The 21,370-nt window shown below is 46.0% G+C and overlaps 1 protein-coding gene across 2 annotated transcripts in view; it reads right to left on the bottom strand.

Moving 5' to 3' along the window:
• The window catches only part of roraa (RAR-related orphan receptor A, paralog a), a gene marked incomplete at both ends in the record, with an annotated part of 223,240 nt that overhangs the window by 120,363 nt on the left and 81,507 nt on the right, over nucleotides 1-21,370 (bottom strand). The window contains one exon of one of the 2 annotated variants that reach the window (XM_084453119.1): nucleotides 21,147-21,167. The exons of the other annotated variant lie outside the window; for it this stretch is intronic. Within the exon in view, the coding sequence (XP_084309245.1) occupies nucleotides 21,147-21,167 (21 nt within the window). The remainder of the gene's footprint in view (nucleotides 1-21,146; nucleotides 21,168-21,370) is intronic. 2 annotated transcript variants of the gene reach the window in all.

Here is a 21,370-nt window from a genome sequence, read left to right as displayed (position 1 = left end):
GCACGGGTCAATGAAACGGGAGGGAAAACCCATCGATTCTAGATCTGAAAAGAAAACAGAGCACCGGGGCTGGGTGATTTATCAGGCTCAGACGGCCAGAGACGGCCCGGTCAGACCCGGGGGGGGAGAGGGGCGGAGGATAGGCCCGGCAGCGCTCAGCCCGCCGCCTCAAGCCACACGCGGCTACGCTCAAACACATTCTCTTCTCTCTTAACCTGTCCGGTATGATGGCGCGCAGCCAAGTGGCTCCGATAGTCCGTACTATGCCAAGTAAAGGAAAAGTTATACGGTATTCCAGGATCATCCATTGTGATTCTGAAGTTTAATGTGAAGTTAACTCTGGATAGTTCTATATACAGTTAACGGGGTGTTTTGTTGTTGTTGTTATGCTCTACTCATCATTTTCTTCTCCGTGAGTTCATCGGTCATCCATATTTGTCTTTGCTTGGTAGGAGCACCCATCTGAGTACATCAAACTAATGTTCTCATATTACATGCATGGCTTGGTGCACCCCCCTCCAAACCCCCCAATGTCTGCGGATTAGCAAGTCCACATCCCACTTCACAAATCAAAACGTTTAACATAATAGCTTTCGCCCTCTAATAGCTATACACAACACACTTCATTTATTCAGCCTCAGTTTTTAATAAGTCATTATCAAATTCAGCTTAATTCTAATTCAGCCCTCCAGGAGAGTTAACTCTATGTAGTGTGTGTATGTGTATGTGTGTGTGTGTGTGTGTGTGTGTATGTGTTTGTGTGTGTGTGTGTGTGTTGCGCATGTGTGTGTGTGTGTGTACTAGGGATGAGACGGTATGGATTTTTGCATTACGGTACGGTATCTAGTTACACGGTACGGTTTACGGTATTTCATCTCCCCAACACACATACAAAAACAAGTATTTTACTTTGAAGGAAAACGGCTTTATTTAACATTAGTGTGTCAGTTTATTAATAGCAAGCTTAAATTAAATTACAAGTTTAACTGTTGCAAGCAACTTGAAATGTGAAGTTTCAGCAGCGCATTATTGTCTAATACCGTAAACCTAATACCGTAAACACAGGGAATGTCACGGTTCTAATACCGTGGACATTTTATACCGTGGTTCACGGTTTTACGGTATACCGTCTCATCCCTAGTGTGTACAGTATGTGTGTATGTTTGCGTGTGTGTGTGTGTTTGCGTGTGTGTGCGTGCGTGTGTGCACATGCCAGTAGCGGTGTGAATCCCGATCTGAGGACAGACTGTCATCCAGAGAGAGTCAGATTTCAGGGCCCAAGGAGGAGCTGGTCTCTCCTCTCTCCAGTCAGCTCGTCTCCTGAGGAGCAGCGGAGGGCTCGCTGGAGAGAGCAGCGGTGTGAACGTGTCATGTACGAACCCCTCGCTTGCGCAGGCTCTGTGACGACCCATTCACGGCGCACTCTGAACCGCCCCGCTCCGAGTGTCAGAAACCCCTCCAACGTCAGGACGGCTGTTGGTGGGAGATGATTGGCCGCGCGGCTGTTTCCAATGAAGGCCATATGCTAGCCTCATGATGAGGACGTCTTTGAAGTCAAGAACACGCCTGTAGTTTGTCATCCTCTGGTGTCGTGAATAATATGTTCATGGTCAGAGTCTGGACAACATGGGCGAAAGAAACCCAAGGCTAGAAGAAGACGTCGAAACCCGACCACATTGGTGCTGTACAACTTCATAGTGCTGTATACGGGGGAAAAAAAATAAAATATTGCAGAACAGCCGTTTGAAGACAACATCTCTCTAGTTGAGGGTATAAACAAGGGCAGCATGAGACAGTTACATCATAGCTGACAATAAACCCTCCCTTTTCTGCTCTGCTCTGTTCTGTTCTGTAGCGGGGCCTGTGCTGGCCTGACCCCCCACCCCCCGTGCTTGCTTCAGCCTGCTTCAATTCAGATGTTGTTCCAATTGCTGTGGAAGAGCTGACAGGCTGAGCATGCCTGCGCTGGCTGGCTGGCTGGCTGGCTGGTTGGTTGGCTGGCTGGTCGGCTGGCTAGCTGGTTTGCTGGCTGGTTGGTTGGCTGGCTGGCTGGTTAGCTGGCTGGTTGGCTGGCTGTCTTGTTAGCTGGCTGGCTGGTTGGCTGGTTTGCTGGTTGGCTGTCTGGCAGGTTGGGGTGGAGAGGAGGGAGGCCTGTGGTGGAGGAGGTAGGAGGCTTGTTGGGGCATGGGGGGGCAGACAGGCAGTGTGTGGGAGGTTGAGCTGTTGGCCCGTCTCGGCGTGACTCGGAGGGAAGGGGGGGTGCGTGTTTATCTAAGGGGAGGAGGGGGAGAAGAAGGAGAGGCGTCTGGTCCAGGAATCGCTCGGTGAATGTTTGAGGAGCGATGGCAGGTGGTACGACATGACGCCTGCTTACCCCTCCTCCTCTAATTAAACCATTACTGCAGGGTGCGGGGAGTTGGTGGGGATTACATAATGCACTCCAATGTGCTTGAGTGGGTCAGTCCCACAGGATGGAGATGAGAGAGGGGGGGGAGAGAGAGAGAGAGAGAGAGAGAGAGAGAGAGAGAGAGGGTGGATAGAGGCATTAAGTCCCTTTCATCTTAAGCCAGACTCATATCTCCTGAGTTAAGTACTAGATGAAGACTATGCGATTTCTCTCTCCCTCTCTCTCTCTCTCCCTCTCCCTCCTTCAGAGGAGAACTCACGAGATGTGCATTTAAATGCCTGGGGAGAACTCTAGCCCCAATCCCCCAGTGCTAAATGCAGGAATTTCTAAGAATCACAGTTCAAACAGGAATCACTCAGCTACCGGCTTTCACATTTCCACAAGAGCTCCCTTGGCAGAGAGAAGCTCCACACAGCCAGTGGTGACCGGAGATGCTCCGGCATACCATTCAGTGCGGCCGGCCAATTGAAGAATGCAGAGACGCTCTCTTCAGGGAGTGTGGGACAAGGCGACGTGCTCAATATTCATTGTTGTATAGAAAAAGAACTAGGGATGGGTAAGAGTCAAAATATGGTCCGATACCATATGAGTACTATCCCTGATACGCCGCCTCCCATTGGACACAATTACTGTGTGGAAGCCAATGTGAAACAAAGTAAGTAAGAAGCCTTGAGAGCCAATGGTTCTCGAGCCTAGTGGCCCATAGCCTATCTCCTGATTCCTTAGTGTGAGACAGCTTGATGTATAAGTACAGTACACCCCTTGGACCTGACACTAGTATGTTGCAGGGACTTACCCCCAGTCAAACCCTTGATGCTGAGTGCCAATCAGGAAAACATTGGGTACCATTTATTATAGTGTTTGGTATGACTCGGCTGGTGATCGAACCCCCAACTTCCCAATCTATCAATACCAATGGACACTCAGCCACAACAATCCCAATTCCAATCCCAATCTATCAACCTCCCAATATATCAATCCCAATGGACACTCTAACCACAAGGCCACTGAGCTGGTAGTAACAGGAAACAAAAGATGAAAGCCCTGAGGAAGGCAGTTTGCTGCCGAAACATTGGCTTAATAAAGTATACTATTTGCATTGGAGTGTGCAACCCTCCCTTTTTAAATTTGAGTAGGAAACCGAGCACAAGAGAAACCGGATGAGGACACATACAAGGAAACGCAGGCATGTGCTTGTGTTTATGAAGGCATTTCTCCAACGTCTTACAGCCTAACCAGATGCCATTCCCTGTCACGAGTACAGACTATATAGATTTGTCACCGCGAACCCAGGTCATAGGTCACAGCAAGGAAGGTTCACACAGCCAGGTACAGTTGTTAATTTCGTCAGTGAAGAACGATGATCGAGGTCTCCTAGACGGTTCTTTACCTCAGAACGACGCGTCGTTCTTCGTGAGGCGGCAGCAAAGAGACAGAAAAATGCCAGCAGCCACGGGTGGGACACATGTGCTCAGGTAAACATATTTTATATTTATATATTATTCCACATCCTCCGTGTGATGGAATTGTTTCCCTCAGAGCCGCGGCAGGTGAGTGAATCACTATGATTGCTCACTAACAGGCAGATTCAGACGAGACAGACTCAGGTTTGTGAGCCATCACTCAAGCCCCGGGGAGACGGCCCGCTGTCGCTGAGCCCTCTCCATGCCAAGTGGATGGGGGTGGGGGGGGATCATCACAGGAGAAATATGTCTATTCTCTGGCTGCAATCACACAGGCCCTCATATGATCATATGATCATGGCAATATAGCAATCAGCCCCAGCGCCCGTGCGTGTGTGTGTGCGTGTGTGTGCGTGGGTAGGCGGGGCTCCTCCACTCAGCGGCGTTTGCTGAGATAAATCCTGTGTCTCCAGCGGTGCCAGACGCGCGTCCTTGCCAGCTGTCCGCCACGCCGCTCCGCGCGGCGCCACGGCACACTGAGCGGCGGCGGCAGTGACTGCTGACCGACAACCGGAGCTCGCCGCCGTGTTTTCACAACACACAGCTGTTCCCCGGGTCCCCACAGCCTTTTAAAAAAGGCAATAAATCAATCTAGTCAGTCAATACAGGCGAGACATTGACCAATTAAAGTGGCCCAAGATGCTTATGTTCAGGCAGACGGTTTTACAAATTGGCCATCTATTTCTACCAACCTTGGCTCTCTGTGAGAGCAGTCTGCTGGCTGGATCTAGTCCACTACTGTTTTATTCTCTGGCAATAGGGACGGCATTCTGCTGTGTTGTTCCTTAACCACAAATCAGATGCCCCTCATTCAGCCGTAGTCCTAGCAGGGCGGTGGTGCCTGTGCTCGCAGTGTCCTTGTCCAAACATGCACTCATAACCTCCATAAATATAATCTTGCGAAACCAGACTTTTGAACGTCTGGAGTCATCTCCATTGAAAACCGTCGCTAGAACAGCACCGACAACTGACGCCACCAATCAGAGCCACTCACTACATCTCCAGGAGGGTGAAGAACCCGCCTTACAGGAATGATGTCCTTCAAACAAACTGGAATGGAGAATCTGTGAGTACCCGATTGGTTCCAGCTGCCTGATCGGTTGCAATAATGGTGCCATGCCATAATTCCAACATCCCATTATTCCGACCACTCAATGTTCAGAAAATTACCCATTATTCCGACGTCTCATTGTTTCGACGTCCCGTGGTTCCGACCATATTAAACCCATTCGTCCGACGTCCCATCGAAACAATGAGACGTCGGAATAATTAGTAATTTTCGGAACATTGAGTGGTCGGAATAATGGGATATCGGAATTATGGGCAGCCCCCTCCAATAACATCTTCACATGCGCTCCCGTCATCTTGTACAGCAACACCACTTGGAAAAATGTAATACCCGTTCCGCGATCCGCAAATACTTACGACGTGGTGAACATTTAGCTAGCTAGCTAACGTTAGCTACAGTACATACGTATACAAGTTCATAGCAGCAAGCTACTGTAGTAGCTACCTGTAGCTAGCTAGCTAGCTAAGCAGACTAGCTAAAACTAATAACTTGGTATGAGCTCTATGTATAAATCAATCACCCAAAATGTTTTATTGATCAAGCAAAACAGTCTGGCTAAGTGCAACGTGCAATCCCACTGTCACAAGGCTACTACCCTACAGCTAGATGGCGACGTTGCTTCACTTTTATACATAATATAAATATAAACCACAAATCATTCTACTGTTACATACTGTATACGAGCTGACACTCGACTATTACACTTGTTCAGCTTGTACGTTTTATTGCTGACTCATTGCACTAACAATAAATACAATGTTCATGTTTTGCTTGATCAATAAAACATTTTCAGTGATTCATTTATGCAAAGAACTCAAAGTACGTTACCGGGTTATTAGGTTTAGCTAGTCTGCTTAGCTAGCTCCTATGAACTGTTCGTCACGTCAGATTTACTGATTGCGGAATGGATTGGGTATCGAGTTTGTGGTTGTCAGTGCCCGATCAGTTCCATTATTACATTCGTCAAGTGGTGTTGCCGTACAATATGATGGACCTGGTGCGCATGCTGATGCTATTGGAACCAATTGGACAGCTGGAACCGATCGGATACTGATAGAATCAAAACAAACCATGCACCGCCCCGTTAGGAAAGACGTTGAATTGGTTCTTCAATGTATTTTTTTTTTCAATCTCTCAAATTGTTTCCACACACTTTTAGCGATGAAATCCGGACAAATGTCTAGTTGAAGGTAGTGTTTAGAGACTGACTTGTAAGTCTACCATAAACACGTCTTTACTTACAGTATGCTACACAGAGAAGCTAAACATGCCGTTGATGGCGTCTGTCTTGAGCTGATTGATTGGTCATCTTGATGAGAGTGACTGAGTGTGTTTGTTAGCCAGCTTTTCCATTTGCTGAGCAAGAGCTCTAGGTTCCTGCTGGATGGTCATATTGCACCATCACTGTAATTATTATTTGGCTTATCTGGGAACACAGGCCTATTTAAAGTCGCACTGAAACGGACGTTTGAGATCATCTAACTTCCGTAGTTTGACATATTTCCGATGCAAACAAGCTATGAGGGTGGGACATATGTTTAGAGGAATTTGATTGGAACATTGACAAGTGGACGGGTTTTAAGAACTTTAGACAGATTCGATAGAAGGATAGCATTGATTGACGGGTGGATGTCGTGAGATTACTGGCCTAAAATCTAAGGTACCTGTGTTCGTCATTGCACGTGACCTACCGTTTTCCAGGAAGTAAGAAATGATATACTTTGATATAAGATTACAACAAAAGTAGAATTTAGTATTTCTTTGGGCATACATCGTTGAATAGGTGAACACTATGACCAATTATGTGAACCAAAACAGAATGCTTTTTTCATTTCAGTGCGACTTTAAATGTTATTCCTTCTGCCTTTCACATACATGTGTGCCCCCAAAAACAAACAGCCAGAGAATGAGCTCGGAAAATTGTTTATTATTATATTTTTGCCTTAGGACCCCCTCGAAAACGAGATGGCACATCTCAAGGGGTAACTCCTAATAAAGAATTTCTAACAAATGAAAGGATCTACAGGTGTGCTGGCATCTGCTAGCAATCTGTCTGCGTGCAGATATTTTCCATGCTCTATGTTAAAACCATTTATTGGAAGCCTTTTCATTAGCCAGACAGAACATCATCCTCCTTCCCTCATTCACTGATTATCAATCTCCAGGCAACAATCAAATAACAGGCTGCGGGCACCTGCACGCCTGTGCCTCCATATGCTATTCTTATAACAGCCATTAGTTAACATTCCTCCGGACTCCATAGTTGTTTGAATCAATGTTCTGCCTAAAGTGAGCAAGAAAATATGCCACAATTTAAGGGTCTTTACACGTTGAGTGAGGAATGGCATTTTACACAGCCGTTGGCACCTAATTAGTGGAAACTCCATAACATACTCCACTATGCAGAACAATCCTATACGCATTTCAATTAAGCCCCTCATGTTATTCAAATCAGATTGGAATTCTTGGTCATTATCCTCCTCCTGAGTGTGAATTATGGGCTTGCCTGCAGTCTTATGTGCTTACTGTACATGCCGATTCCCATTTGTCATGCAATCTAGCAAGCTTTTCCAGACACACACATTCTGTAACAAGTCAATTCATATTCTGGACAGAGAAGAACTGTCTTTCAGACAGTCAACAATAATACACACACAGAAACAGAGCTGAACTGATACTCTGTATTTGCCTCTTGTTCTCTGGGAGAGAGCCGTGAAGAGAGAGCCGTGAAGAGAGAGCCGTGAAGAGAGAGCCGTGAAGAGAGAGCCGTGAAGAGAGAGCCATGATCCCCGTGGTGTGGGGGCCCCCTGGAGTGCGGGGTGAGAAACCCCATCTCGTCTTCCCGTGAGTCACACCCCTCCGCGTGACTCCCTTATCAGCCAGCCACTGACTGATCTGAGCTCCGGCTCCCCGGGATCCGGCCATCCCTGCAGAGTCTCTGTGAGCTCAACCCGGGCTTACCAGCGCAGAGCACGGCTTTCAATCCGTCACTAGAACAATGGGCTCCTGCGTCTGTAATAATCTCTATAATAATTCAGAAGTGTAATTCTGTTTGATTGTACCCTTGGCCAACCCAGCGCGGAGGAGACGGCACACACAGCTGTAGTTTCCGTTGGGATCAAGTATTTGGGAAAATTATTTGGGGAAAAAAACGCTGTTTAGGTGCATTTTTAACACGCGTAATTGCAGCCTACTTGAAATATTTAAATAATACAATAGTTCAAACACTTCCACCCTGATGCTATCAATTCCTCTCTTTATTCCTCAGTTCTATCCCTTTAAATATTCATACGATTCCATAGTGAGGCTGAGTGGGCTGAATCGCTCACTGTCCCTCAGGGCAGCTTTACATTAGGCCAAGAGAGCCCGGGCAGAATCTGATGAATATGATCAGCACATTAAACCACACTTCAGATCTCTCCACCGCCTGTGTGGATGTGTCTGCCTCTGCTGGATGTCTGGGGGTGTCGTACAATAAAAGGCTTCTTGCCCAGTCTGCAGGTGCCAACTCTAATAACTGTATTCCTCATCCGCTCTGTTTGTGAACAACATTGCCAAGTCAAATTATAATATGCCTTTGCACGTGTAGGTGAATGTGTCTGTGAGTGTTTATGTGTGCTTGAGTGCTTGTGAGTGTGTGTGTGTGTGTGTGTGTGTGTGTGTGTGTGTGAGTGTGAGTGCGTGTGCGTGAGTGAATAGGTATGTGTGTGTGTGTGTGTGTAAAGGGGATTCTCGAGCAGAAGACATCAAATTAGACATTAAACTAAGCCAAAGCTTCTTAAACTATTGCTATGCCAGTAAAACTGTCATTTTGTTCATTCCCTCTGCTTACTGGCCTTAAGGAGCTGCTCCTCCTGCCTACTAACGAAGTGGCTGTATGATGAAGACTGCAGGGTCAGCGGTTCACAGGGGCCAGGAGGCCCTTTCAATTACCGCTCCACCAGGGCTGAAGCGACACACTCTTCAGAAGAGACACTCTCCTCAGTCCTCAGCAGACTGCACCAGAGAGAAACGAGTTGCGGAAGATCGTTAAAATTGTTGCATTTGAAAAAGCAGTTTCCTTAAATTGCTGAGCAAGTCGCTAAAATCAGACACCCAATTAGAATCCGATCTTTGTGAACGGAATGAAAGGAACGTCTGTCCTGTCAACTCCGTCTGGGGTCCAGACGAGCAGGACTCCTCTACAGCAAGGCTTTCATGTGTGGGAACCCGCGACTCTCCCCCAAATCTAATTAGCTCCTCTCAAATGGGAGAACACTCATTTGGGAACACTGCTCAAAAATGGCACGAGATAAGTTGCGCGTGTTATTGTTGGATTCATCGACAGATCCTCCCTTTTAAGTGTCGCGGGGGTGCGATCGGGCGGGCAGGCGACTCATATGAATTAGACTGTAAGTTAATGCGGTGTGAAATGAGCAGCCTCGGCGACCCCCACCCAGCCAAACACGCCGGCACACTCTGAATACAACGTCTGACAGGACCGTGTGATTTCTGTAGCGCTTTGAACTTCTGGCTCTTATTGTAATATCTGAAAACGATCCTGTCAGGGAAGTGGTATATGACCTTCTACTCTTCCATTCAATGTTAATATCCTTTTGAAAATGAAGTGACTGCAGAACCTATTACTTAGCACATTCACACGTTCAATACGCACGCACTCACTCAGAAATGCTCACAAACAGGCACTGACACACACGCACGCGTGCGCACATGCATGGAGTCGAGGCAACCAGTGAACCATGAAACATCTTCATCCCTCTCTGTTCCCATAGCAACAAGAGAAATCATATTCCTTTAACAACTTTTGTTCCCTCCTCAGAAAATGTTACCATCTGCTAAAAGCATATAGAGATAAAGATAAGTTATTTGATGAATATTTCAGGGGGCTAGTGCTAGCTGGCGGCGTTCTGGTCCCTGGCCAGCATCTTCCCAGGAGGCCGAAAGCAGCCGCCTTCTCCCCCCACCAGACGCGCCACTGGTCAGCAGGACTCCAACAACCCCAGCCGACAACCCCGCTGTCCAAGCCTCTTAACAGATGACTTGGCATAATATGTCCTTTGCTCATTTCTGATGGAATGTCAGGACTGCCATCAAACTCCTCAATCCAAACTCCGGAGCTGCCCGTTGGGCTGGCTGCGCGTGCCTGCCCGACGCCACGCTACCGAAGGCAGGGTAAGGGCAGGACGAGCCGCCGCCTCTCGCTCCGCTCTCCTCCTCCCGTCTCTGGCGCTGTGCCAGGGAGCTTCACGCGGGCCGGAACCCCATTGTGCTCCAGCCAGCTCCCTCCCGGGCCCATACATCACGGCCAGACACAGCGCTGCCCAGGAATATAAAAGGGACGGCCGAGCCAGTGTATTAAGTACAACAGCATCCAATCCATAAAAGTCAGCATTAATAGCCAGAACAGCTGTTTAATTTTTCATCTACAATGAGGCCAATTAGAAGAGTTGAAACGAGGTGTTGGAGAGATGCCCATTTCTTACGTCCGTGTCACGCGACACAGAGACATTACTTACCCCCGTCTCTCCCCTGCCAGGATTAATGACTCACAACAAGCTAATTATCCCGGTTAATCTGGATTGTTATCTATGTTCTCTTGACCAACGTCAACAGTTTGCAGAGCATATGTAACAAGTCTGTGGTCCTCTGCTGACCTCGTGTCGAACATTACTCCGGAGGGCCGACTCTCTGCCCAGCAGATGGGGGGAAATGAGCTAGCTGGGTTCAGGAGAACAGGAGTCCAGCTAAGCAGCACATCCAGCCTGACACGTCTGCTAGGCTCCCTGGGTTATTGTCTCATTTAGAGATTTGTCTTTTTGTTCTTTGTTTTTCCAGGAGTCAAATTTTGTTATGTCTCTCTCGGCTAAGAAATTACATGTGGTCCAAAGGAAATGTCTGCCTTTTTTTTTTTCTTTCTTAAGTTTAACCACAGACATTTCTGAGCCTCTTTTTCTCAAGTTTGGTTTTTGGACAAGTACACATGTACTTTTTCACCCTCACAGTTTAGGGTGAAAAACAGAACTACTTTTGAATGCAGTGGCTTCAACCTGTCACCACAGCAATGACTAGAGTCAAGAGGACTAAACCAAAAGAATAACTCACAGGATCTTGTTATTGATAAATATGCTATCAAGTTGAATATGGTAAATGTATTGCAAGATAACGGGAGAGCCTGCAGGATTGGAATTGAAAAGTGTGAACTGTCCTTGTGAACTTCCAGCCCAGGTTTTCTTTATATTATAACAGGCTAATATTCACATATTGGAACCACTGACAACTGTAGGTAACGTCTGTGACGACACGCTGTGGCCCAAACCTGTTTGCTTGTTTCTGGATTTGGTTATTTCTAAGTTCACACAAAGTCAGTTTCACCGTCTTTGCCCCTCTCAACGACTGAATTCAAATGTACAGGTGCTAAGGAGAGAGAGAGAACTGCACCTGTTTTCAATGCCTCAAAGCATTTTCACAGCAGCCATTTGAGTACATCATGCCTCACTCAAAGCTCCTTCGGCGATCGACAGAGCAATCGGCAGAGGAAACATAAAGCAGTACTGTATATATATCTTGGCATATTCACAGTCTTAGTGACACTGGAGTGGAACCTGCTAAAGTAACACTGACACCTGCTGGGGGTGGAGTGGCCCTGGCCTAAACTCAGGGGGCGGGGGGGGGGGGGGGGTCCGTCACCAGGCAGACGACAGACGACACCAGGAGGAGTTCCTACAGCTCTTTGGCAACTGACATACCGCAGCGCATCTGTGCGAACACAGGCATTCGGATCTGTGTAAGCAGCACCGTGTTGAAACAAAGCATGCAGGACGCCACACGGTACCGGGGCACGGTATGACACGTGTTCACAAACCACCAGTGGCCTGAGGGTCGCTATGTACTGTAGGGGAGAGCGGTGGGTGCAACGTTTTGGTTTTAAACATAAAATCCTGCATCTTGATCTCCTATGAGTGCCTGGATCCCCGGGCCCTGGATCCAAACCCCACCCCTTTTTCACCTACCCACCGCAGCTTAACCAGGCCTGGGGGGCGGGATGATGAGGGAGGGGGGCTGCTTAACCAGGCCTGGGGAGGAGGAGGCGCTGGAGGGGTTCATTTAGCACCCGCAGCCCCGTGACGAAACCAACTTTGCTTGTGAAATAATCACACCCAGAAAAATAAGGTGAAAATGCTCCATTTTGAACAGCGTGTTTCCTAATGTAAAAATGGCAGGTGGTACATTTGGAGTTGGTCTTTGATTGATCCCCAGCTGTTTGGAAGATTGTCCACCGTTCCAGAATCCAGGTCAGAGTGATGAGCATTTTGGGGCATCTCCTCTCGGAGTGCTGCTCACATGCTCTCCTCCTGGTGTGTGTGTGCGTGTGTGTGTGTGTGAGTGTGTGTGTATTACAGTACTGCACAGCTGCCCTTTCCTGACTCAGTCGCTCTCTGGCCTGGAGGAGGCCGGCAGTCAGACAGAACACACCGAAGTCAACATCTAAAATCCTCTTAAAATTAGACGGTTAATTAAGCACCACCCAAACAGAGTGTTGTTCGGTTAAAACAAGTAATCTGACGTTTCTCTCAGCATAATAATACTGTATAATATTGCAGATGTGGCCTCCATACAATAGAAATGTATTGTAAAGTCTCAATTGTCAAGAGTCCAAAGAAATCATTGACATGATAATTTGCGGATTGAATAATGTTTAGAATTTAACTTTACAAACATTCATATCAATTCAGAGGAGCATTTTACATTTTACAATAACATTACACCTTAATAGGGAAGGCTGTCAATTTTCAAGTATGAAAAGGACTATGAACTTAAACCAGAGTGAGATTGGAAGGGAGTTTTTGTCAAAACAGTCCAGCCATTAAAGGAAGTGTCTTTCACACCGTGCACATGCAGCATGCCCTCAAGACACAGCTGTTTTCTTTTTCCCTTCTAGTTTATTTTTGAACCTGGTGAATTATCAAATACTCCTACAACAGGAAGGGTGACAGTGACAGAAAAATGAAATAAAAACTACAAGAGCAGTCATTCATTTCTAATGGGGCTCTTTTAATCTTGAAACGGAGACTTCCAATAGTGAATTAGTCTTTTTTTGTATTCCTCTAATGCTTCCCAGGGAAATATATGCAAATCTCTGGCTAATGCTTACAGCAATGACAAAAGAGCCAGCTCTCCTGAGTTAGTTAGTCAGTGCTAGCCAGCCAGGGGTGCTGTGGCCAGCACACTGCTTCCAGACTCCAACACAGCCCTTTGAACCCAGTGTGTGTTGCTACCCCCCTCCCCCCCCCTCTCTCCCTTAGTATAGTGTTTGCGGCTACATTTGCCCGGTCTGTTTTAACTATTCTTATAACACAAAAAACATAAATCATCACCAAATGTTGTTTCATGTCTCTAGGGGCACAAAAAGGTGTTAAACAACATTTGGTGTTGATTTATGTTTTTTTGTATTAATACAAGGGCAGTTAAAACAGACCGGCCAAACCCTATTATAAGGGCAGTGAGGTGGCAACTTCCCCATTCATTTCCTATGGCAGTCATTTCAGACCCAGAACACCACAGGTGTGACAAAGTTGACTAAATCACTCAATATTCAGTGAAAGTGGTGATCAGCAATTTTATTGAAATGCCTAGTGTGGAGGAAGTTATAAGGTCTTGAGGGAATCAGATGAAAAACACAAAATGTATGATTTGGAAAAAATGCAAATCGGACAGATTTGACCAGAACACTCGAGGAAAGACATGTGGATGTCCTGCACAAGACATATTTCCACTACTGTACACAACAAGCCAACATCTTAGTCTGCCGGAGTTGTGATTATCTGCCGGAGTTGTGATATCTGAATCACAATATGTAATGCCTTTGTAAGGATCAAACTTATAGTATAGACATCTTTTCTTGTTTACGTTTACAGGATATTTTAATAATTCTAGCAATAAATCCTTGGTGTGTGATGGACAATAGTCACTTTACTTACTGAAGTCCTTTTTCCAATGACAGACAAATTTATATCACCATATCAGGGGACTATACTGTGATCCCATACAAGCGCTGAGTAAGTGCATTGAACAAATCAATGAGTGGATGTGACAGAACTTTCTTCAACTAAACAAAAATAAAACTGAAGTAATTGTCTTTGGAGCCAAAGAAGAATGATTAAAAGTCAGCACTCAGCTCCAATCAGTAATGCTAAAAACCACAAACGAAGCCAGAAGTCTTTCTGTAGTCATGGACTCAGATCTGAATTTCAACAGTCACATTAAGACAATTACAAAGTCAGCCTACTATCACCTGAAGAATATATCAACGATTAAAGGATTTATGTCTCAGCAGGATCTGGAAAAACTTGTCCATGTGTTTATCTTCAGTAGACTAGACTACTGTAACGGTGTGTTTACAGGTCTCTCAAAAAAATCGATCAGACAGCTGTAGCTGATTCAGAACGCTGCTGCTCGAGTCCTCACTAAGACTAAGAAAGTGGATCACATCACTCCAGTTCTGTGGTCTTTACACTGGCTTCCTGTCTGTCAGAGAAATTACTTAAAAATACAGTACTGTTGTTGGTTTATAAAGCACTGAATGTATTCAAAATGTATTTCTGATCTGCTGCTACTGTACGTTATGAACCATCCAGACCTCTCAGGTCGTCTGGCACAGGTCTGCTTTCTGTCCCCAGAGTTAAAACAAAACATGGAGAAGCAGCATTTAGTTTTCATGCTCCACATATCTGGAACAAACTTCCAGAAAACCGCAGGTCTGCTGCAACTCTCAGTTCTTTTAAATCAAGACAGAAGACTTTTCTTTTTGCCGCTGCTTTTTATTAAATCAAATAATTTATACACTGCACTGTAACTTTTATTCCTTTATTATATTTTTTCTGCATTTTGTTTTAAATGTATTTTTTTAATTTCATTTTACTGTATGACCTTTTATGTGTTTCTTGCACTTTTTCTTGATGCTTTTAATGTCTTATGTAAAGCACTTTGAATTACCTTGTTGCTGAAAATTGCTATACAAATAAACTTGCCTTGCCTTCCAAGAGGTAGATAGTTCACAGCCAAATTAATTTGAAAATGTCAAGTTTAGAGAATGGGGATTTTTGAAAGGAAATGGATTCCTGGCAGGATTTTACAATGACAGTTATAAAATACAACCCATGGAAACATATCTGTATATAAGAACCAGTAAAGTGGTCTTGCTGTATATCACAGGGGCTTCATGGCAATATGGTAAAAGAAGAAAATCAGTGTGCAAGACATTAAACAAACTTTAAAGAAAGCTTTTTAATGTTACCAGTTTTACCACCACTAAACTCAGAAATCATATTATTATCATGTACTGTATACAACTAGAAACCAGTAAAGACGTCTTGATGATCATACTACGTCTTACTGACCAATTCATAAATTGGTCAGCACAAACATAATTCATTAATATTTTTCAACTTGATACCATGTTAAAACCCCACTGAAATAGTCACTGCAGATCCATCCATTTTAATTTTAGGGGCCTGTCTGTCTCAGTCTAAATGTGGTTAACTAGTAGAGGCTGAGTTAATCCTTTTATCTACATCCCTGCTGCAGGGCTTCCCAAACACTGCCTGATTAAAAAGGGGAACGTGGGCAGTGAGCAGTCTGAGAACCACGGGCTCCAAACAGATAAAGGCGGAACGTCTTGTTGCTATGGCAGTGCACATGGAATGACTTGCGACAGTCATTCCATACCCTGTCTAATATATTCACATTATTTATGAAATATTTCATAAGTAGCATAGCAAATGCTAAATATAAAATCCTAAGGAGATGTTCTTGCTCTTCTCCAGCTGGAGTGGTGGAACGGCAACGCTCCTGTTATTACAGCATCTACTGGGTGTGTGTTCACACACTGCTGCACTGTTTTTTGCATTTCTCTGTCCCCTTTTACCTCAAAAGGGGACAGCCCTGAAAAGACTCTCCATGTCTCCACACTGCCAGATAGAAATGCTGAACAAAAGAGATTATTTGATCGGTTCATGATGGAAATCATATCGTCATGTGAAATTCATCCATTGTGATCCAGGATACTGTTGAGTAACAGCCAAAATTGAACAACAATTAAAATATCATGTAGAAATGAAGGTTTCTATAAGAAACGGGTTGTATCCCCACTACATCTCACGTGTGTGTGCTTTGTAGGAGGCTACGTTTGTATGTTCTGATCATGCACACATACAGTCCTGTTCTTTATCTCCTGTGAACAAGTTATTCCACCCTCTCTATCTCAGTACCCCCCCCCCCCCCTCTCCCCCCCCCCCTCTCTCTGCTGTGACGGAGCAGGACAACCGCACCACCATTTCTCCTGTCAATACTCCCAGCATCCATTTTCACCTGGCTGACACCTTTTACTGGTCAAGGGATGAATAAATCACACTTAGTGTACTCCCCAGGTAGTTGACTAAAAAAAGGATATCAACATGAAGGAGGACTGCAGTGTTTTCCTGTCATCGCTGCCCCTTAGGTACGGTGAAAAATTACCGCCGATAAAATAACATTTTTCAAAGAGCCTTATTGCTCTTTTAATCTATCCGCCACAATGGATGGCTTTTGGGATGTGTTTCATTTCATCTGAACACAAACAATCCTTCAAAGGGCTTAATAACAGTTACACAAATGAGCTTCATTAATTACCTGCTAATGGACTAATAGCCCTGCCACCTTGTGGAGCTCAGCACCAGCAAATGTGTGGGTTGGGGGTTGGGGGTTGGGTATCTAGGACTCCCACTTGTCTTTGAGCTTCATTAGTGCTCGTACAGAATGCTCCGGAATGCACAGATCTGCACATAAAATATGCTGATCACATTTTCTCACTTTCTGACTACTGTATTTTGCTTGTTTAGCAAAGTGACACAAAATTCGCCCGTGTAAATGATTCTGCAGCCAAGCCGAGGTCTGGCAGAAGTAGATGCAGAGCCTGCTTTACAGTTCTTTGTGTGTGCGCTTCTTGAAACATTAACTTGGATGGTCTTCTTCTGTCTGTAATAATTGTCTCAATCTGTGGCATTCACTGGAACATCTGCCATCGCATGTAATGGCAGGGACACAAACTGCTATATTGACTATAATACTCAACCAAGGCTATAGAGGTACTGTATAATTACAGTAGAGCCAATGCTATTGAAAACACAAATTACACTACACATGATGTGCTGTATAGTTAGTGCTACATCTATCATGAATCCATCCTATCATAATGTTAAATCAACAAACAATAAAGCGCAAACTAAAAACAGAATCCTCTCGCATGCCATCAAAAGATTACAGCGATATTTTTTCAAGCCAAGCATTAAAACCCACACATACAGTAGAGTAGGGTACAGTTGAGAAAAGAGTGGTTAATGAATGATGAATTAGAGACTAGGGGAGGCATCGTAAATTGTGACAAGACGATGTTGTCTGTGGGATGATGAACAGCCCTGCAGGACGGGAGGCTCCTCTCAGACGCTGCCCGCCTCTTCATCTTCCCCAGCCTGCTAGATTACACCTCCAGGGTTCAGGTGGGAATCCATCACTGCTATTATTACCTGAAGTCACAAGATGCATCTATCAACCGCTAAGGTTACCATAACCTCAATATTAACAGAGGAAACCCCCCTCTAATAAACACCAGGAAGGATGGCCCTGCCGGTAGGATTTCATCTTCCTTTCACTTTTAATAAGGCACTCAGAGGAATAAAGATTACAGGCCATATTTAGCATGCAGAACAAATCAGGCTCTTCCTCTCCTCTGTTCTCCTCACTCTGGCTAGTCATTAGGACCGAGGCGTTCTGAGGATAGAGGTGGAGAGGCGTCCCTTGGTTCCACAGTCACACACGGTTCTAGCAAGAAACAGAGGTAGAAAGACGTCCCCCGGTTCCTGTCACACACGGTTCTAGACACAGAGGTAGAGAGGCGTCCCTCGGTTCTACAGTCACACGCGGCCTGTCTTCTCCTGCTCTCCTGTGAGTTGCCTGCAGTTGCTGTTAATAAGTCTCTTCTGAGGCCGGATGGACGGACTGTATGAGCCCCAATACCCAGACAGACCCCTGGCTATCTCCAGTACCCAGACAGACCCCTGGCTATCTCCAGTACCCAGACAGACCCCTGGCTATCCCCAATACCCAGACAGACCCCTGGCTATCTCCAGTACCCAGACAGACCCCTGGCTATCTCCAGTACCCAGACAGACCCCTGGCTATCCCCAGTACCCAGACAGACCCCTGGCTATCTCCAGTACCCAGACAGACCCCTGGCTATCCCCAGTACCCAGACAGACCCCTGGCTATCTCCAGTACCCAGACAGACCCCTGGCTATCCCCAGTACCCAGACAGACCCCTGGCTATCTCCAGTACCCAGACAGACCCCTGGCTATATCCAGTACCCAGACAGACCCCTGGCTATATCCAGTACCCAGACAGACCCCTGGCTATCCCCAGTACCCAGACAGACCCCTGGCTATCCCCAGTACCCAGACGGAGCCCTGGCTATCTCCAGTACCCAGACGGAGCCCTGGCTATCTCCAGTACCCAGACAGACCCCTGGCTATCTCCAGTACCCAGACAGACCCCTGGCTATCCCCAGTACCCAGACGGAGCCCTGGCTATCTCCAGTACCCAGACGGAGCCCTGGCTATCTCCAGTACCCAGACAGACCCCTGGCTATCTCCAGTACCCAGACGGAGCCCTGGTCGGCACACTGGGGGAAACCACCGGCTGGTTCAAAAGCCTGGGGGACATGAGCCTATTAACCATCCAGCCCTTTTAACAAGCCGCCATTAGACAATAATGTCTATGTCAAAACCAGAAGCCACAAACCCGAGAGAGGTATCAGATCGTGGCAAAGCCGGGAGCAGGAGTTCACACCAGGCCGTTGCAGGCCTGCGTTTTCACACGACCCCCGACATGAATCATTCATTATCATTCAAATGAATATCATCAGCCAAATGAAATACCATTACGACTCTCCATAATCCACCTCCAATTACACTATGATCAGAGCATTGGCTTTGATAATAGATGCGCTGCAATTAAGTTAGAATATATTTAAAGGGCTTTTTCACTTTGAAATCAGTCTTGTTATTCCCCAGAACATCCGACAACAACACTCATTACAGTGGCTCCAAACCAGAACTAGGGAGGCCATGGTAGATATTTCAAGCCCACACAAATATATAAATATTCATTCCAGAATGATTTGATGCACTAAATAAATAATCACTTGTTAAATAAATGACACCCTATATAAAACTTTAAAAACAGGATCTGGAGAGACGAAGATGAGATGAATCAGATAGGGAAGGGAAGGATTCTGGCAAGAGAGGAGAGAGAGAGGGGAAGATGTCAGCTATCACTCCCCTCCATTAGAATTCCTAATGGCAGCCATGCAAATGAGCTGGTGCTAATTAAAGCCTAGCGACCAATTAGATGAGCTTTGGCTGTACCTTTCGGGGGGGTGTTGAGGCACAGCCTCTGAGGGGAACGTCTGTTCTGGAGGCGGAGCAAACGAGCTACTGAAAAAACGCTGCTCTATCTGACAGAAGGGAAAAAAAAAAGAGTTAACAGTTCTAATATATTTTCCTGCCTTTGTGGACGAACACAACCTCTTCCCACAGTTCAACGTGGAGCAACGAGGACCCTGAAACCCCCGATAAATCAGATTTCAGGAAATTGTCTTCTCCTCGTTCGATTCCGCGTGTCTGTCGAACGTTGATCCTGAACTCGGCTGAATGAGTCGAACGTGTCCTAACGCTAACCTTTTCCTGACAGGCCGCTGGTTCTGCACGGCCGCCGGTGGACGGACGTAATCCCGAGTACCACCGCGGTCCATTTTCCTGTCTGCCTGTCTGCCTGCCCCCTCCATCTCTCTGGAGGACCAAGCCTTTATGCTGCCTGAGCTGCACTATCACGCGCTGGGGCCGCCGGAACAGCGCTTTTGTGATGGCCATGATTAGTCTTTTGTGTTCCCAGGTAGAATTAAGATGAAATTCTACAGCCGGACATTGTGTTCCTATCTTCAGGACACACACACACAAAAAAAACTAAAGATGTTGGGTTTTGAAGGGGTGAGATGAAGCCTGCGGGGCCAGGCCAACCCTCTTGCTCTGTGGGGAAATACACAGAGAAAACACAATGGGGACAATCTTGTCCTTCAGTTTTCTTTGTACTCCGCTGAACCTTAGTCTGTCCTGCCCATTTAGCCTTTTGTTCAGAGTGTTATTGTCTCACTCCGGTCTCGCTTTTGGTTTCACCAGTGGCTTCCGAGAAAAGCCGCAAGGGTTTTGACAAGATGACAGGTGCGATGTCGCCAAACTCTCCCAGACCCTCTGGGTTTCGTACCCCCTCACCCTTCAAAGTGTTGGGTATGCAAATAAAGTTTTGGAAGGCGGCTTTCGCAAGTGATAATTATGAATGTATTTGTAAGCTGTCACTTCTCTTAATGCTCAGGGACATCAAAATCAGCATCAGAGAAGATCACATTTGCTGGAGCACCAGGAATTCAAAGAACACACGCATCTCATGATGCCAATGGTCTGTCAATAACCCGCTGTCATCTAGACAGGCATGCGCTTTAGAGACCAGCTCTGCATGGGGCCAGGCTGGCAAGAAGATATTTAGATTTCACATATTTCGTTAGATATTCAAACATCAAGGCACATCAAGGCGTTGTTATCAGCGGTGAAGAAGAACACATTTCCACCACCACATCCCTCTTAATGGACTTGAGTCGATACGTCTCAAGTCTCTTTGATTTCAAAAAACAGAGAAACATTCTGTTTACATTTCTACATGGCAGGGAGAGGTGCCATAGTGGGGCTTTGAGTGGCGTTCTGGAGCACGCTACCCCCCAAAAAACACTCTCTGAAACATCTGTACACGTCTGCCAATCAGTACTCGCTCCAGGAGTGCGTCAAGCGAACGAACAAGTGGCAGAGAACAAGCGGTAATTATGACAGCGAACAAAAGGAGGCAGAGGAGGAGTGACTGCCGGAGACCCGGCACGTGCGCTTGAAAGGATAACACAGCACCGGGCAGTGGCGTGGCCAGGGGAGAGACCGACACGCAGACGCGTCCTCCAGAGAGACGTACCAAATGGAGGAAGATGGGGGCTATTACTTTAATTTTTCCCTGATAATGAAAGATAAACTTCATACAGTTACATTTTACAATAGGATGACAGCACGGTGCACTTACCTTGCTTGTCAGTGTGTCCACCTACACAGAAGTAAATTTGGTCGCGTTATAAAATCATATAAACATGTCTTTACTTTTTATTTTGTTTCTTTTCTTTCTGTTATTTTATACAGCTACATGGTGTACTGTTGCAGTACATTACAGCTCCTGTGTTGTGTTTGTATACCTGCTGGTCTATCTACAGGCTGGTTTGGAAGGGTGAGTGTGTTGCTCTGGTTGGTATA

This window comes from Borostomias antarcticus (assembly GCF_949987555.1).
Source record: "Borostomias antarcticus genome assembly, chromosome: 18".
NCBI lineage: Eukaryota > Metazoa > Chordata > Actinopteri > Stomiiformes > Stomiidae > Borostomias > Borostomias antarcticus.
This window is presented reverse-complemented; position numbering and strand designations above follow the sequence as displayed.